The 17,480-nt window shown below is 49.2% G+C and overlaps 1 protein-coding gene across 4 annotated transcripts in view; it reads left to right on the forward strand.

Moving 5' to 3' along the window:
• The first annotated feature begins 2,231 nt into the window (after positions 1-2,231).
• The window catches only part of NTM (neurotrimin), a 390,721-nt gene continuing 375,472 nt past the window's right edge, over positions 2,232-17,480 (forward strand). For all 4 annotated transcript variants that reach the window (XM_054712490.1, XM_054712491.1, XM_054712492.1 and 1 more), the window contains exon 1: positions 2,232-2,398. In XM_054712490.1, the coding sequence (XP_054568465.1) occupies positions 2,232-2,398 (167 nt within the window). The remainder of the gene's footprint in view (positions 2,399-17,480) is intronic.

Consider the following 17,480-nt stretch of genomic DNA (forward strand, 5'->3'; position numbering starts at 1 on the left):
TGTCCCCCCCCCCCCCCCAACACACACATTGCTCACATGAACGTGGTGGTTACTCCTTGCAAGGTGCAAGAACTTTTATGGCACTAAGACCCTTATAGTTACAATGATTCTGTCTCTGGTGTTGGCCAGATGGCTCTTGGGAAACACTATTTTTCTGTTACTGAACAGTTATTATATATTTAAAAAAGCTTCCTGGTTAGATTTGATAGAAAGTCGAGGGGGGAAAGCTACGGTTGCCACCTCTCCATCTCCAGGGAGAATATGGGTCAGTGCAGGGAGCTGGGATCTGGAATCCGGGACAAGACCCCATGGCAGAGCTAACCCCGCTGACAGGCTAGGCTGCTTCCGGCTTCCCTCCTGCCCAGGAGACAGGCCCAGGAAGGAGCACGCACCCCAGCCCATCAGAGCTGAAGTTAAGAGAGAAATAACAATGTAGGTACCCAGGGACCTGCAGCATCCAGAGAGGGGACCGGGCGTGAACTGAGACGAATCCCCTTTTCTCCCAGGTTTCAAAAATGTGAGAAACACACCCCTTCAGGTGAAACCATTTCTGCAAGAGTGTGAGCCCAGGAAACCTGGGAGCCCCCTGCAAGCATAAGGGAAGAGGATCCCGCTCCTTCAGGTGGGGGCACTTTTGCAGGCCCAGCATCTGTTAATGTAGACAACACCAGAATAAGGAATGTAAGTCAGTGTCAGAACTTGAGCAAGATTTTGATGCGATTTTTGCCAGTTTCACACATGAAGAGGCTTCTGTGATTCTGCGTTTGTTTTGTAGATGGAAGCTCTTTATTTAGAAAGGTGGTGTTGACTGTGGTGTTTTGAACTAGCTTTTCTTTTTGGGGGTGGCGGGGGGGGGGGCGGGTGGTGAGATGGGCGTGGACTATTGAATAAAAAAAAAATGAGATTACTCTAAAACATCCTCCCCAAACTCCAAATTTACTCTACATGCTAATGGAATGAATGGAATCATTTTAAAGGCGCCTGTATGCATGCTGCAGGGTTTTCCTGTCCTACTTAATTCGTTGGTGACCCTGATTAAGATGTCTCTGGCTTATTAAAACGGCGTGGTAACTTTGCCTTCTCCATTTGGGAAGTGACAGTTTTTTCAAGGCGGGAAATGGTTAAACCGCTCGCCTCTGCTGGCGCACTGCTGCTGGTGGTGGCTGCGCGGCGCGGCGGGGGTTAAGGTGGGCGCCCGCCCGCGCCCCGCGCCGCCCGCCCGCCCGCCGGGATGAGCGCGCAGTCCGCCCGCTTGCGTGGCGCCGGCATCGGAGAAAGTGGCGGTCAGTGATGGAGCTGCTGCCATGACAACCCCGGCGGTCGGGGCCCGTGCGCTTTGGGGCTGCTCCCGGGAGGAAGGCGGCGCGGAGGCCGGGGGCGGCCGCTGAGCGTGGCGTCCGCGCGGCTCCGGTGCCGGCTGCGCCTCGCTTTCCCCTGCGAGCGAGCGAGGGAGCGAGCGAGGGGCCGCCGCGGTCTGGTCCACTTGCCGCCCGGCCGCTCCTGCCTCGACCGCCGGGGCCACTGCCTCCGCCGAGACTCCTGCTCCATCGCAGCAGCTGCTGCGCGTATTTGGGCTCCAAGGAAGTTGACCCGGGCGGCTGCGGCAGCATCTCCCCGAGCCTGGTCCCTGCGCAGCCCGCTCCTCCTCGCACACCCCCCGCTGCCTCCTGCGTGCTCTACTTTCCATCTCCGCTATTGTTACCGATCGCATTTTGCTGGCCACCCTGCCTCTGAAACTTACAAAGAAAGTGTTGGATCTCCCCTGGCTGGCACCACCGAGGGATCGCAGCCTGCTCTGCGTAGCCGGATCCAACCCACCCTCCGCTCCCCTTCGGGTACCCAAGTGCTTATGCCACCCCGAAGTGCCATGTCGGAACTGTTCACGGGAAGAAGGGACCTCTGAGACGTGCCCACACCTCGGCACCTGCCTGGAGCTTCCCCTTTGACGGCGGCCACTTTCCCGGCCGGAGCAGCAGCGAGGAAGCCCCCTCTGGTTCTCCGAGGCTGGAGCGCTGAGGCTGGGTTTGGGGGAGGAATATTAGACTCGGAGGAGTCTGCGCGCTTTTCTCCCAGGAAAAAAAAAAAAAAAAAGAACCCGCGCCTCTCCATCGCCGCTAGTTCACTGCTGGGTCCGAGCTCTCCCCCACCCCACCCACTTCCTGTGCTCGCCCGCGGGGGCGTGTGCCGCGCGGCTGCAGGAGGAGTTCTGGGAAGTTGTGGCTGTCGAGAGGATGGGGGTCTGTGGGTACCTGTTCCTGCCCTGGAAGTGCCTCGTGATCGTGTCTCTCAGGCTGCTGTTCCTTGTACCCACAGGAGTGCCCGTGCGCAGCGGAGATGCCACCTTCCCCAAAGCGATGGACAACGTGACGGTCCGGCAGGGCGAGAGCGCCACCCTCAGGTAGGGAGCTGCACTTCTTCTATGACTTGACATTGGCTTGAAAGGGGGGCTGGGGAGAGAGGGATAGGGGTGTGAGTGTGTGCAATGGAGCTCAGATGAGCCAAATGCGATGCTCTGCCCTGGGGGATGTTGGTAGTTTCCTGGGGGACCTCTCAGAGGTCCAGGAGACGAGCTGTTTCCCCAACACTGGCTTCCTTGGCGGGAGACTTGGGAAGCACGAGGGGTGGCTGGGCCAGGAAGTCGCCGGGATTGAGGACTGTGGGACTCCCAGGCTGGTGGCCATGGTGGCCGGGGCCTGGATGGAGCTCGGGTGTGAACAGTCTTCTCTGAAGTTAATGAGCCCCAAAGGACGGGTCTGGCTTTCCTGTGCGTGCCCTCACTCTGCCCATGGCACGGGGAGTTGCCAGCTGGGCCCCGGCCTCTGGCAGAGCTGCTGTTTCGCCCTGGGCCTGGCTGTGAGGCTTTCTGGGGGGCCTCCAGGCCACTAGCTGGTGGGCAGAAGGGCACGCGTTTCCCGTGTGAGCGTGGCTTTCTGAGACCCAAGTCGTGGAGATGAGTCTGGTTTGTCTGGGAAACAGCATTTGTCTGGGTAACTGTGCTCTGGGTGTTGTCCACCAGCAGAAAGTCATCTACGGGCAGGAGCTGAGGTTCAGTGTTGGGTCAGGTCCTGCTTGGCCTCTGGGGTTAAGGTTTACAGCAACTGGAGGAGGAGGAGGAGGAGGAGGAGGAGGAGGAGGAGGAGGAGGAGGAGGAGGAGGAGGAGGGAATCTTGGTTCTGTTTTGTGTAATGTAGTAAGGCGGTCTCCCTGACCCCCCCTGCCTGCTGAAATGCTGACTCGATTTCCAGAGCCTACAAACTACACCTCTCATAGGAGGGCAACATGGTATTAGCGATTGCGATGGAATCTCACTCTGGAATTTGGTGAGAGAGTCCGCCTAAGGTAGAAGTTGGGAAGATTGATGGGAAGAATGATTTCCCTATGTCTCTTTCACGGACTATGCCTTTTTAAATAAAGTTTTCCAAGCTGGGGGATTGAGGGGCCATTGAGGCAACGTTGACCGTATTCCCATCCTTTGCACGTGACGATTCTTGGTGCTGGTGTGTCCACTGTTTGGCCCCCTGGTGACTGTTCTTCTCGGATTGGATTGTCTGTGGATGACGCACTTAAAGCAATACCCAGGGGATGGAAAATGGGGAAGAGGGGGCACTGGTGGGTCATTGCCTAGGGAAGTGTGTGACTTAAGGACCCATGCAAGACCTACAAGCATCCTGTGCGCCTTTGACTTTGGGGAGCTAACCCCCATTGCCCCAGTGAATCCCTAGTCACTCCTTAGTTCCTGAAACCAGCCTCTTCCATTATGCCCTTTGGGGACTATTTTGAAGGAAGGTTAAGCATCTAACTACCTCCCGCCCTGAAAGAACCGTGCATCTGCTTTATAAAGAGATTCAATGGGAACTCCACATGTGCCTTGCTTTCAGAGCACTTAAGAGAAAAACAAAAATGAACTTGTAAAGCAATGTGGTCGGTGCCATTTAGTGTTCTCTGGATGCGCCCTTGTCCCTAACCTTTGGCTGCGAGGAGTAACAGCCCAAGAGGTAAAATAGAGACATCGGCACAGGGAGAACATTTTAGAAAGACATGGGGTGGTCTTTTCAATGGGAAGGTGGAAGGTAGCTGTTAAGAGACTTGGAGAAATAGAAATAGCAAAGGAGCCCTGACCGACCGTAGCTCCCATGTTATGGGCACAATGAGGGGTGTTGGACAGGCCAGGATCTGGTCTCTAAAGGCATCCCCCAGGCCCATGGAAACCAGAACGCTCCAGAGAGTGTCTGAAGTTAGCAGATGCTCAGCCAGGGGATGGGCCTGGCTTAGGAGCAGCTTCTCTTTAAAATCAGGTTTTCATGTACTGGCTGGCTTCTCTTTCTTTGTCTTTCTTTCCATGCCTCTCCCCCCCCCCCCCCCCCGCCCCTCACTCTTGGGGATCCCTCTCCCTGTCTCTTTTAGGCACTCATGTTTGTTTGCATTTTCACACATGCTGGAGGCACACTGGCCTAGTTTGGGTGCAGATGGAGGAAGTGGGATGTGGTGGGGCTTCCTGTCTAGCCCCAGCCCAGCCATGGCACACAAAGGTCCTCCTGGACCAACTCCTGCCATCTGTGCCAGCCCCTGGGCTGACTGTCTTCCTGACATCAGGAGAACCGCCCACTGAGTCCAGGCTTACAGGGTGGGGGTTAGAGGAACTTCAGTCTGCCTGACAACCCATGGGCCATGGGCCTGCTTTAGACGGGAAGCGGGCAGCAGGGGTGTCAGAGCCTGCATAGAAGATGCTCCCCGCCTCAGCAGAGGGACCCTGGGTCTTCTCAGGCCCTGATGCACTGGGACAAGGAAGGGTCCCCTGGGGGGTGGACCTTTGTGGAGTGGAAGCCCTTGACCTCTCCACACAGGCTCTGCGTTTTGTACCGAGAAACAAGTAGGAATTTTAGAGTGTATTTTGTTTACATGAAATTTGCACGTAACCTGATTTCAGATTGCAACAATCTAGTGGTTCAGGGCTCTGGGTTATTTTTCTTTTTTGCTTTTTGTGTGTATATGTGGGTCTCTTCTTTCTTTTTCCCTCCCTCCCTCCTTTCCTCTCTCCTTCCTTTTCTTCTTTTTTGGTTCAGCACGTGACCAAACTACATAGAAAGAACCACAACGAGGGAGGCCCTCAGCACCTCTGCTCTGCCTGAGAGCCACCCAGTCCACATCTCCGTGGGTGACAATGAGGGTGATGCTTGTAGTTTTCTTCTCAACCAGCAGAGGGCTTTCTGCTCTGATTTCATTTTCTTCTGCTTTGTTCTCCCCAGTTTCACTTTTGGAAAAGATTTTTCAGTCCCCACAGAATGAATGCCTCAGCAGCGATTCTAGTGTGAGGAAACTTTTAAAGATGTTTTATTTCATCTAATTAGCACTAATGATCCTTGTGGAGGTATTGGGAGACCTTTCACCTAACATGCCATCGACAGCCTGAAAAAATTGCAATTTGCAGTCTCCCACTCTCTTTGCCCTCCTGCTGATAGTATATGCATATTTTCAAAAGGGTGAGGTTACATAAAACGGAATGTGCAGTAAAATGATAATAATCAAGGTTTGTTGAGCATTCATGATGTGGTAGGGAGTATTCTAAATACTTTATATAATATCTCACCCATCATCCAACCTCATAATATTAGCATTTAACCCTAATAAAAAGCCCTACCATGCAGGTGCTATTATTATCCCAGTTTGCAGATGAGGAAACTGAGGCGTGGAAAATTGACATCATTATGATTAAGGTTGCACAGCTAGGAAGTTTTGAAACCATAGTATGTATGTGGCATTAGTAATAATGATTTTTAATAAGATGACTATTCTGTCAGTTACTGGCCAGTTATTGACTGAAACATTTTTTATACATGGTAACATGTAATTCTCACAACAACTCTGTGAACTAGACTTACTTATTCCCATTTTATCGATGAGAAAGCTGAGGTCCAGAGAGGGGAATTCACCTAAAATCACACAAGGGGCAGTGATGGGATGCCAACTCAGGACTTTGCTCCTTGACATTGCACACCAGCCTCCCCCAATGCACTCTTTCTCCTAATTCCATGCTGGTACTTAATCTCTCCCCGACTCATTTCAGTGTATACCTGTGTTGTTTAACTCTCTTGTCTTCTTCCTCCCTGTGGACTGGGGGCAGCTAGCTCTTGAAAAGCAGAGATCATGTAATGCTGTGAGCCCAGTGCGTTTCCGAATATTTACTGAACAAATGAAACAACTGAAAACGAACCCAAACTATCCCCAGCCTATATTCAATTTGTCTCCTTACCACATTTCTCCATCATTGGATTTTAAAATACAGCTGTGGCCAATGAGCGGAGATTTATTGAGTGGTTCTTACATGAAGGCCACTGAGCTGGGTGTTGGGGTGTAAAATGGCATGTGGCGTGGACTCCCAGATGCAGGACCTTGGGTCCAACTCAGAAGGCGGGTTGTGGGCAAGAGGCCATCGGCAGCTGAGGCAGAGTGCCCATTGACAAGTGCTTGGTACACGGTGGAGAAGAGTGCCCCCCCCCCCCACCCCCCCGTGGGGCAGGACTACCCTGCTGATGGGCACACTGAGGAGGCAGTGAGAGCAGCAGAGCCTGGGGCCCAACTGTGTGGGTGTCATTAATTAGAGACCTCCACTACGTGCCCCTGAGTTACTGGGCAACTTAGCTGAGTGTGTTTCATGTGTTTATAGATTCCCCAAATATTTCCCTGGGCTCATCTGGAAAGTGAGTACCGGAGGCTGAGCTACACCCCTGTCCTCTTCCTAGACTCTGGGTTTTGCCACTGCACGGTGACTTTTTTGGGGGGGAGGAGATGAGTGAATAAAACATCTGAGAAATGTGCCAGGTTGAAGTTGAGAGTTGATGTAGCAGGTCCATGGAACAGCACAGAATAATGTGGTTTTGATACTTGAGAAAACTCACCGAGCCCCCTTTCAGAGGTGGGAAGGCCTGGCACTTTATTTCTATCCCGTAAACGACTTAGCACTGCATTTTTAGGCCAATGGAGTCTGTCTGTCCAGCTACCCCAATGGCCTCTGGAAGCCAGAGCGATGCCTTCTGCAGGGTCACATCCCAATACCCAGCACGAGACATGGCCCATGGTTTTTTTTTTTTTTTTAATATATTTTATTGATTTTTTTACAGAGAGGAAGGGAGAGGGATAGAGAATTAGAAATATCGATGAGAGAGAAACATCAATTCAGCTGCCTCCTGCACACTCCCTACTGGGGATGTGCCCGCAACCAAGGTACATGCCCTTGACTGGAATCGAACCTGGGACCCTTGCGTCCACAGGCTGACGCTCTATCCACTGAGCCAAACCGGTTAGGGCCATGGTTTTTGCTAATGAAGCCTGCGTGACTGTCCTGCTGGCTTGCTTTCTGATTCTTGAACACAGAAAGCTCGTCCTTGCCACACAGCCTTTGCACTCTCGGTTCCATTGTTGGGAATGCCCCTACTCCAGGTCTGCTTCCCGTGGGCAGTTGTTCGCCATCTCGGCCCTCGCTCACGCGGGACCCTCACTGAAGCCTTTCTGGACACTCACAGGAAGTCACCCACCACCACTCCACCAGCCCTACAGCGGCAGGTCATCCGGGATTATTTCTTCGGAGCAGTCATCTGTATCAGAAAGTGTTCCCTTTCGTTGATGTGGTATGTGTTCATGCTCTGTTTTCCCCAACTGGGCTGTCATTTCCTGGAGGGTAGGCACCTTCTCTGTCTCACTCTCCATGATGTCTGGCATAGAGAAGGTGCTCAGAAGAGAGGTGTTGCACGAATAAATGAAGGACTCGCTCTCTGAGATCATGATCGTCTTCTATTCGCCCTTCTCTGCCCTTTTCCCTTAGTTGTCTTGTGAGGGCCTTGCCCCGACCGATTGCTGTCCAGGTTGTGCCGCTGTGTGAGGTGGCTCTTCTCTGCGGGGCGAGGCTGCTCTGGAGGACCTGAGTGACTGAGCTGGTGTCTCTCTGTCCAGGACACAGATGGGCTGTGTCAGTAGCCTGTGATTTCATCGCTGCACCCATGACACACGCCCTCTTTCTGCCAGATTGCTTCCCTAGCCAGCACCTTTGAAGGAATGCCACTCTCTGTTGATGTGGTCAACCTGAGGTGGACCTCAGGGAAATTAGCATTTTCCAGATAAGAAGGGGCTCAGAAAAGCAGATCTCTGCCCACCCTGCTCTCTCTCTACTTGGAGTTGCTGGCAGCGGTTGTCTCGTGGTGTAACTATTGATCGGTTGTTTAGCAGTTAACTCATTCGGAAGAGCAGGGTCACTCAGGAAGCCTGTGCTGTTCTCCCTGCCCTGCCCCCTCCGAAGATCCGCCACCCTGTGCTCACCTCCGGGGCCTGCCAGGCATCCAGCCGGCGGACCATGGCTCCAAAGAGCATGGACAGATGGGGCTGCAGAGGGAGGCTCCTGGAAGCACACTCCGTCTGTTTAAGGAGCCAAAAACTAAAATGGGAAAACGAAAAAGCCAACCAACCATGGGGCAGAAGGAGAACCTAGTTGCCCGTTGTCAAGGGGACCTAGAGAAGGGTGCAGAGGGACACCAGGCCTTCAGCACGCCTCACCTGCACGTCTAGGTGTTTTGCAGAAATGCTTCTTTTGCTTTTGGAAGGATTACGGAGACCAGGGAGTTCGACCACCTGGCTTTACAGATAATGAGGCTTGTGATAATGAGTCTCGCACAAGGATGTCTTTCTGAAAGGGCGAGAAGGAGCTCACACCCAGCCCACACTCACTTAATCTAGTGTGAGCCCCAGTCTAGGCCACCGGCGCCCGAAGGAAGGCCCCTTTTCCCCACTAAGAGCAAAACGCATGACACTGACCGTGTTTCTGGGCAATTAGCTAATGTGTATTATCATGCTCTCTCCTGACTGCTGGTTTTGCTTGGTACAAGGGTCTGCCTTCTTAGCCCTTATGCTCCGCCTCTGAGTTTGTCTGGGGCAGCTCTGTTTACTAGGTGTCAGGTGCTGAGCGCGCCACTGACAGGTCTTATTTAATCCTCAGAGTTGCTCCATGAGGTGGATGCAATTGCTATTCCAATTTTACAGAAACCAAAACACAGAGGCAAAGAGAGGTATTTCCCAAATCACACAGTCACATGGTGGCCGAGCCTGGGATGTCTGACTTCTAGGCTCATATTCTCTCTCTCTCTCTCTCTTTTTTTACCAAAGGGATGTTTTCCTACTCTCACTTCTTCATTGCCAAGTTCTTCTCTTCCTAGAAAGGGAATTTGGTTTTTCCTTCTTGTCCTGGAGCACAAGAATGTTTTTTCTGGAAGTACGTTAGAACTAGGGTGTGGGAGTATGTAAGGTTGTATGTGGTCTGTGGCATGGGACACAGAGATGACCCGCTGGCCTCCAGGGGTCCCTTGTTGCCTGAGAACCCTTAGAATCTCCATACTTTGTTCAGAGTAAGACTTTCATTCTAGGTTCTTCCACCAGCCTTTGCATCAGAAGATCAGCAACCTTGGACTCTCTCACGGAGAGTTAATACTTTCGCAGATGTTACCATGTTTTTCTCTGGAATGGGACATTGAACAGATCCAGGTGGAAATGTGGCTCCATGACTAGTCTGAAAGCCAGTCTACCTGGATGCCCTGGTGTAGGGGCAGAGTAGGTGGGGCCTTGACCTATCAATCTTCTTCTTTGTTGTGCTAGAAGTAGGATCATTGGCATTTCTCTTGGGGGAAATATGCCATTAATATTAATAGCATATTTATTCTAAGTACAGAGTCTCGATGGGTAAAGTATAACATTGTCCTTGCATTATCCGAGGTCAGTTTGCTTCCCCGAGAGCAGGTTGATGGGTTCTACTCTGTGTAATAGGATACTGAAAATAAATAAATAATGCCATTAATATCACATAGATGGCAAAGTAAAACAATTTTTTTAGGGAAAAAAACACACACAACTTGTTGGGTTTTGGTTGTAATTTCAAATCGCCTGTGTGAGGCAAGAGAGAGGAGTAAGCAATAGGAATGTTTAATGGAAACACATTGATAGAGACAAAGATCTCTCACCAGCAAGACGTTACTAACTCATCTTCAACCAGGGGTGGTATGCCAGGAAGAAAACAGACTGCCAGGCAGGATTCCCAGAGCCCTGGTGCAAGTACCGTATTTTCCGGCATATAAGACGACTTTTTAACCCAGGAAAATCTTCTATACGCCCAGTCGTCTTATACGCCAGAAAATACAGTACTCACCACGTGTGATCTTGGACGAAACTTTTCAATCTCTCTTCGTAAAGGGGGCAGTTATTCCCTACCTCCAATGGCTCTTTTTGGGTTAAAATTAAATAAAGGACATAAAGCTTAGTGTATAATTACAACTTACTTTTTACATTCATACACACATATGCATGTATCCGTATACATGTTTATTCCTGCATTTAGCAATTTTCATGAAAAGTACTGTAGCCGAAGCATCCATGTAGCTACACCCATGTACCATGTCTTACTTCTGGGAGATCTTGGCCAGAGGAATGCCTCTCCGCCTTCCTGGAATTATATTTTTCAGTGTTTCTCTTCCACATCTGTTTCTATTCTAGGTAACTTCTCCAGTTCAAATAATTTCTTGAGCTATTTTATTTCAGAGAGGGAGTAAGAAGACAGGTATTTCTTTATTTTTCATAACAGGATTGCTACATAGCAAGTTATGACAGTTCATGGCTCTGAAGATAAATTTCCTACCAGAACAAACCATCCAGAAGGTTCTATGGAGCCAGGTTATCTGAAACAAATAGGGGAGCCAGGAATTTATGTGTAGATTTAGAATTTATAGACCCTTTTCCTTGGAAGACTGATTTTTTTCCATGATAATTCACTGGAGGTAAGGAAGCCATTGCTTGCAGGGGTTTAAGCCCTCACAGTTTTAATGTTCTCTGATGGCATTTCCCCTTCACTCACCTCTCCTGTTCACAGTGGGTGTAACTCAGGGCTTGCACGGGGATGGTGAAAGCAGGAGGAAAGGCTGTCCGCATTTAGTAACTTTCCTCACATGCAGACCAGTGTGTCTGGCATTAGCAGATGATCTCACAGTTCACTGATGGAACCACTGCAATAGTCTCACTTCAAGCCGATGCCATGGGTGTAAATTGGTTTAAATTATATTTAGCAGTCTCAACCGCTCATGCTCTGTTTTCCCCAAACCTCATTGCTTCATGTGGTTAAGTTTGTTTGGGTTTATATGGGTGCCTTTGGCCAGCTTGCTGTCTTGTCGGGGTTAGAATTGTCTTATAAAATGAAAAATGAACATATGACTTAATCTTGCAATATTGTTGATGGTTTTTGCAAAGAATAACATTTGTAACAAGAACAGCATCAGCCACTAGACTGGTGGAAAAATGACAAAGCTGAAATTAACCCTCAGACAAAGCTTTGTTTGCCCCATGGAGGCAAAGGAAGGTGTAATGGTGTGAAAATAATTTCCTGATCTTGCCTGGCTTTCAGACAGCTTGTGGTGTAGTGGATGCATGGAGAAGTGCTCTTACCCTTACAGTAATCATCTTTGGGGAAATTTACTCATCGGAAAAGCTGAATCTCAACAATTCTAACCAGTCGGAACCTATGAGGAAGAAAGAAAGAGTATATGCAGACTATTTTTAATTTGCTGCAGTTGTTATACATGAAACCTAGAAAAAGCAACACTTTTGGTGTTGTGGGTTGAATTGCATCACCCTTCCCCTCTCCCCTCCCCCCCCAAACAATAAAAGAAAAAAGAAAAAAAAAAGATATGTTGAAGTCCTAGCACCCAGGACCTCATAATATGATCTTATATGGAAGTAGGGTCATTAAAGATGTAATTAGATATTTAAGCTGAATCCATGATAAAGTGGGGTGGGCCCCTAATCCTGTAACTGGTGGAGTCCTTGTGAGAAGATGACAATGTGGAGACACAGTACACACATGAGGAAATGCCATGTGACGATGAGGACTGGTAGGAGTTATGCAGTTGCTAGCCAAGGAATGCCAGAGATTGGAAGGAGCCACCGGAAACTAGCACCAGGCAAAGAGGGATTCTCTCCTCCAGGCTCCATAGGAAGCACTTCCTGCCAACACCTTCATTTCAGAGTTCTGGCTTTCAGAACTGTGAGGCAGGAGATGCCTATGAGTCCAGTTTGTGATGCACTTTTATAACAGCTCCAGGAACCAGATATACACTGAGTGGCCAGATTATTATGATATCTGAACGCATAATAATCCGGTCACTCAGTGTATATATATCCTATATAATAAAAGGCTAATATGCAAATTGTCCCCTCGGCCAGGAGTTCAACCAGCAGGCAGGCCGGCCAACCAACCCTTGTCCCCTCCCCCTGGCCAGGCTGGCCGGACCCCAACCATGCACAAATTCATCCACCAGGCCTCTAAAATATATATATATAGTACACACACACACACACACACACACACACACACACACACGAGGCCCGGTGAACGAAATTCATGCACGGGGGTAGGGGGGGGGTCCCTCAGCCAAGCTTGCACCCTCTTCAATCTGGGACCCCTTGAGGGATGTCTGACTGCCCATTTAGGCCTGATCCCACCAGACATCCCTCTGACAATCCAGGACTGCTGGCTCCCAACTGCTCACCTGCCTGCCTTCCTGATTGCCCCTAACTGCTTCTGCCTGCCAGCCTGATCACCCCCTAACCACTCCCATGCCAGCCTGATTGATGTCTAACTGCTCCCCTGCCAGCCTGTTTGCCCCCAACTTCCCTCCTCTGCCGGCCTGGTCACTCCTAACTGCCCTCCTCTGCAGGGTTGCTCACCTCCAACTGCCCTCCCTTGCAGGCCTGTTCCCTCCCAACTGCCCTCCCCTGCTGGCCATCTTGTGGTGGCCATCTTCTGTCCACATGGGGGCAGGATCTTTGACCACATAGGGGCAGCTATCTTGACCTTGTGTGTTGGAGTGATGGTCAATCTGCATATTACTCTTTTATTAGATAGGATAGAGGCCTGGTGCATGGGTGGGGACCAGCTGGTTTGCCCTGAAAGGTGTCCCGGATCAGGGTGAGTTTCTCTTGGGGCATGGAGAGACCTGGGCGAGGGGCCTGTGGTGGTTTGCAGGCCAGCCACACCCCTGGTGACCCAAGCAGAGGCCCTGGTATCTGGAATTTATTTACCTTCTACAATTGAAACTTTGTAGCTTGGAGCGGAGCCAAGCCTCCTGCTCGATCCATGGCATTTCTGTTTGGACTTGTTTACCTTCTGTAATTGAAACTTTGTATCCTTGAGTAGAGGCCTGGGCCCGCCAGAATGTGTAGAAAGCTTGGCTTCTTCTGTTGCTGGGGAAACCCAAGCCTCCCTTCTGGTAGCCATCTTGGTTGGAGTTAATTTGCATACTCGCCCTTATTGGCTGGTGGGCGTGGCTTGGCTGGTGGGCGTGGCTTATGTAGTGGAGCGTTGGTTAATTTGCATATTACTCTTTTATTAGAGAGGATACTGAGTGGCCAGATTATTATGCGTTCAGAGATCATAATAATCTGGCCACTCAGTGTACTTGGGTATTACTGTTTTCTTAAATAATCATGTCATGTAAAGGGCCACTGAAGGCTGGTTAGACTACCCTGTCACCCACCATGACACCAGCTACTGCAATCCACAGAACTGTGGATGCTCTCGGTGTGACTGCTCCCATCCCAGTCCTGACTTCCCAGCCTCTCCATGGCAATGACAGGCACACCTTGCTTTATTGTGCTCTGCTTTATTGCACCTCGCAGATGTTGCTCATTTCACAAATTGAAGGCAAGGCCCTCCACCAACAAAAAGAGCACAGCTCACTGTATTGTGATGCTCGCTCTGCTGTGGTGGTTGGAGCCAGGACTGCAATATCTCCGAGATTTGCCTGTGTCTAGGAGGCCGATCTGGCACAGGAATATAATGAGAATCGATTACCCCCTTTTTCCTAAGAGACCATAGGGACCAACCCTATTGAATCTTACTTTTCAGGTTATCTTAGCTACCTCAGAAGGCAAAGACCACCCAGGCCATGTATCATTCTTTAGATTCTCATTAACCATGGAATCCTGTACATCCAAGAATCTGACCCAATTGCAAACCTCTCCCTCAATCCTCCAAACATTCCTCCTCTCTGGTCTTTATGGCCTGTCACTGGCAACATCCCTCTGTCCCAGTCTCTTCCCTGAGTGGTCCCATCTTTTGTTTTCTCCCACTTAACACATTGCAGTCGGATCACGAGAATTCTCGCTTCATATTACACAGTGTTTTACAAAGTATCATACTTTAAAAAGACATTAGCTTGTAAGAACATGTAATAAATAACTTCAAAATGCAATGGGTGTTTAATTTTAAAAGATGCCTTTAACATTTATGTAAAAAGTTTTGGTTTTTTTTTGTATTCGTTCAATAGAAACTCATCTGGCCACTGTGTAAAGCTAGCAATGAAACTACTGCAATGTGTTAAGCTGAAACTTGGCCACTTCTTGGGTTATTTCCATACCTATATTCTGCTTTCCTCCAGGCCTGAACGTTTTTGGTAGGTGCTCTGCTTGGTGCTCTGTGATTGTGGGGCATTTCTTTTTCTCTCTCTCAAAATCCCCAGTTACACTGGAGCACACACATATTACCCAGAACCCCTTTCTGACTGGTCCAGGCTGCACATCCTATTGTTGATCTGCAGATCAATGTATGACTCAGATATCTCAAACCGGAAGCCTCCCAGCCAATGCTCTTCTTAAAAAAAAAATAATAAAATCCTCACTCCAGGATATTTTTCCATTGGTTTTTAGAGAGAGTGGAAGAGAGAGGGAAAGACAGAGAGAAATATTGATGTGAGAGAAACACATCGATTGGTTGCCTTCTTCACGCACCCTGACCAAGGCCTGGGCCAGTAACCAAGGTACCTGCCCTTGACTGGAATCGAACCCGACACCTCGGTCTGCAGGCTGATGCTCTATCCACTGAGCCAAACTGGCTAGGGCACAGCCAGTGCTCTTGATACCAGCCCCCATGGGAGCCATCACCAGCCACCACCAGCATATCTTCTTTTGCTCTGTCCCTGTCTTAAGAATGGGCACCACCATTCATGCCCAAAACATAATAGACACATTTTTTCTTTCTGTCTTTATGGTACATGGAATTCATCAGTAAATCGTGTTTGTCTTTACTTTTAAGATACAGCCTGAATCAGACCACTTTTAATCATCTCAGACGCTATCTCTGTAGTATATGCTGCTATTAACTCTCCTGCACTATGCCAGTAGCATCTCATCTGGTCCCTTTTCTTCCACTTCCGCTCTACCAGAGTCCATCCTCCAACTAGTAGGCTGAGTTGTCACTTAAGAACATAAATCATCCCTGGCCTGTGTTTTGCAGTGGTTAAATCATCTGCCCATGCACCAAAGGGTCATGGGTTTGATTCCCGATAAAGGGCATGTACCTGGGTTGCAAGCTGGATCCCCAGCCCCAGTAGGGGCATGTGTGAGAGGCAACCCATTAGTGTGTCTCTGTCACATTGATGTTTCTCTCTCACTACCTGTCTCTCTGTCTTTCCCCTCCCTTCCACTTTCTCTCTAAAAATCAATGGAAAAAAAATATCCTCAGGTGAGGATTAACAAAAAATAAAATAAAGGAACATAAGTCAAATCACATCACTGTCTATTCAAAACCCTGCAGTGGCTTCCAGGTATATTTTGAATGGAACGCAAACATTCAGTGGGATAAGACTTTTCACTACCTGGTGCCTGCCTATCTTTGGTCATCTTCCCGCCCTACTCACAAGGAGGCAGCTCTTTGAACTTCTCTGTTGTTTCTTGCACCTGCCAAATCCACTTTGCCTGAGGACATGTTCTTTCCTCTTCCAGGACCCACTACAATGTTGAGCTTCTCATGGCATTCATGGTGTCTCTGTTGGAATAACCCATTCTTTTTTTTTTTAATATATTTTTATTGATTTCAGAGAGGAAGGGAGAGGGAGAGAGAGAGAGAAACATCAATGATGAGAGAGAATCATGGATCGGCTGCCTCCTACACACCCCCTACTAGGGATTGAGCCTGCAACCCGGGCATGTGACCCTGGCCAGAATCGAACCTGGGACCCTTCAGTCTGCAGGCCAATGCTCTATCCACTGAGCCAAACCGGCCAGGGCGGAATACCCCATTCTTAAAGAAGACTTCCTAGACCTGCCATTGGATGTAGCCATGCCCACCCATGTCACTCTGTCCCTTAGCTCGCTTTAATTTTCTTCAAGCCCTCAGCACTCAGAAAATGCTATTATTTCTCTGCCACTTATCACCTCTCCACAAAATGTAAGATCTGCTGGGCCAGGGACTTTATTGCCCTCATTTATAGTGGTGAAATTACTGCCTGGAACATGGGATACAGTAAGTAATATTTGCTGAGTGAATGAAAAGTTTATTAGGAATAATAGCAAGCTGTTCACAGTGAATATTATTTATTTATTTTTATTAGAAGGCAGACTCAGGCCTATCTCTGTCTTGGCATGAGTTTGGGTGTTCTTAACAGAGCTCGGCCAGGGTGTATGTGACTGAGCATTGGTTTTGTCTTCTAGAATAGTGAGCGGAATGGGACACCAAGGTGGGAACCCTGGGACAGGATGACACACTTCATAAAATCCGCACCTGTAGAATCTAAGAGACCTTTCAATCTCCACTTTCTCAAGAAGTCTATAGAAAATCTAATAAACACTTGAAAATAAGGATTAGTTTCTAGCTTAAGGCCTATGAACCTGGGGGGAGGGAAGGAAGCCACAGCCAGGCAGAAATCAGGCTGTGAGCCTGAGATGCATCACGTTATTCGACGTCTGTGATTTTATTGTAAACTTTTTTATTAAGGGAATTTTACTTTAAGGCTGTAAACCAGAGTGATTACATGGAGGGTTTAGAACCAGACTGCTCCCTGGGTTCAAATCCTGGTTCAGCCACCTCTCAGGTGTGTGACCTTTGGCACATGGATTGACCTCCCTGGCCCTCGGTTTGGTCACTGTTTAAGGGAACTAGTGATGGGAATACTGAGCCAGGAGTGAAATATGAAGTGTTTAGGACAGGGCCTGCCACTCGTTGTGTGTGAGCTGTGCACCGCTGGGAAGGAACCAGGCGTGCGATGTGTCTGCTGTGGGCAGATCGCACTGCTTGAACCTTATGCTCCTGGGAGCCCTGTGGACACGTACCCAGGGAAGGAGGCGGGGCCAACATTGGGGCACATCTGTTTTTTTAATATATATTTTATTGATTTTTTACAGAGAGGAAGGGAGAAGGATAGAGAGTTAGAAACATCAATGAGAGAGAAACATTGATCAGCTGCCTCCTGCACACCCCCCACTGGGGATGTGCCCACAACCAAGGTACATGCCCTTGACCGGAATCGAACCTGGGACCTTTCAGTCCGCAGGCCGATGCTCTATCCACTGAGCCAAACCGGTTTCAGGCTGGGGCACATCTTGTGGTTCTACAGCATTCTGTGGAGGAGTGATTCTGAAAATTCTTGGCAAGTGTCACTGTTTTTGGAACGTGAGTCATG

Source organism: Eptesicus fuscus, chromosome 23 (assembly GCF_027574615.1).
Source record: "Eptesicus fuscus isolate TK198812 chromosome 23, DD_ASM_mEF_20220401, whole genome shotgun sequence".
Taxonomy (NCBI): domain Eukaryota; kingdom Metazoa; phylum Chordata; class Mammalia; order Chiroptera; family Vespertilionidae; genus Eptesicus; species Eptesicus fuscus.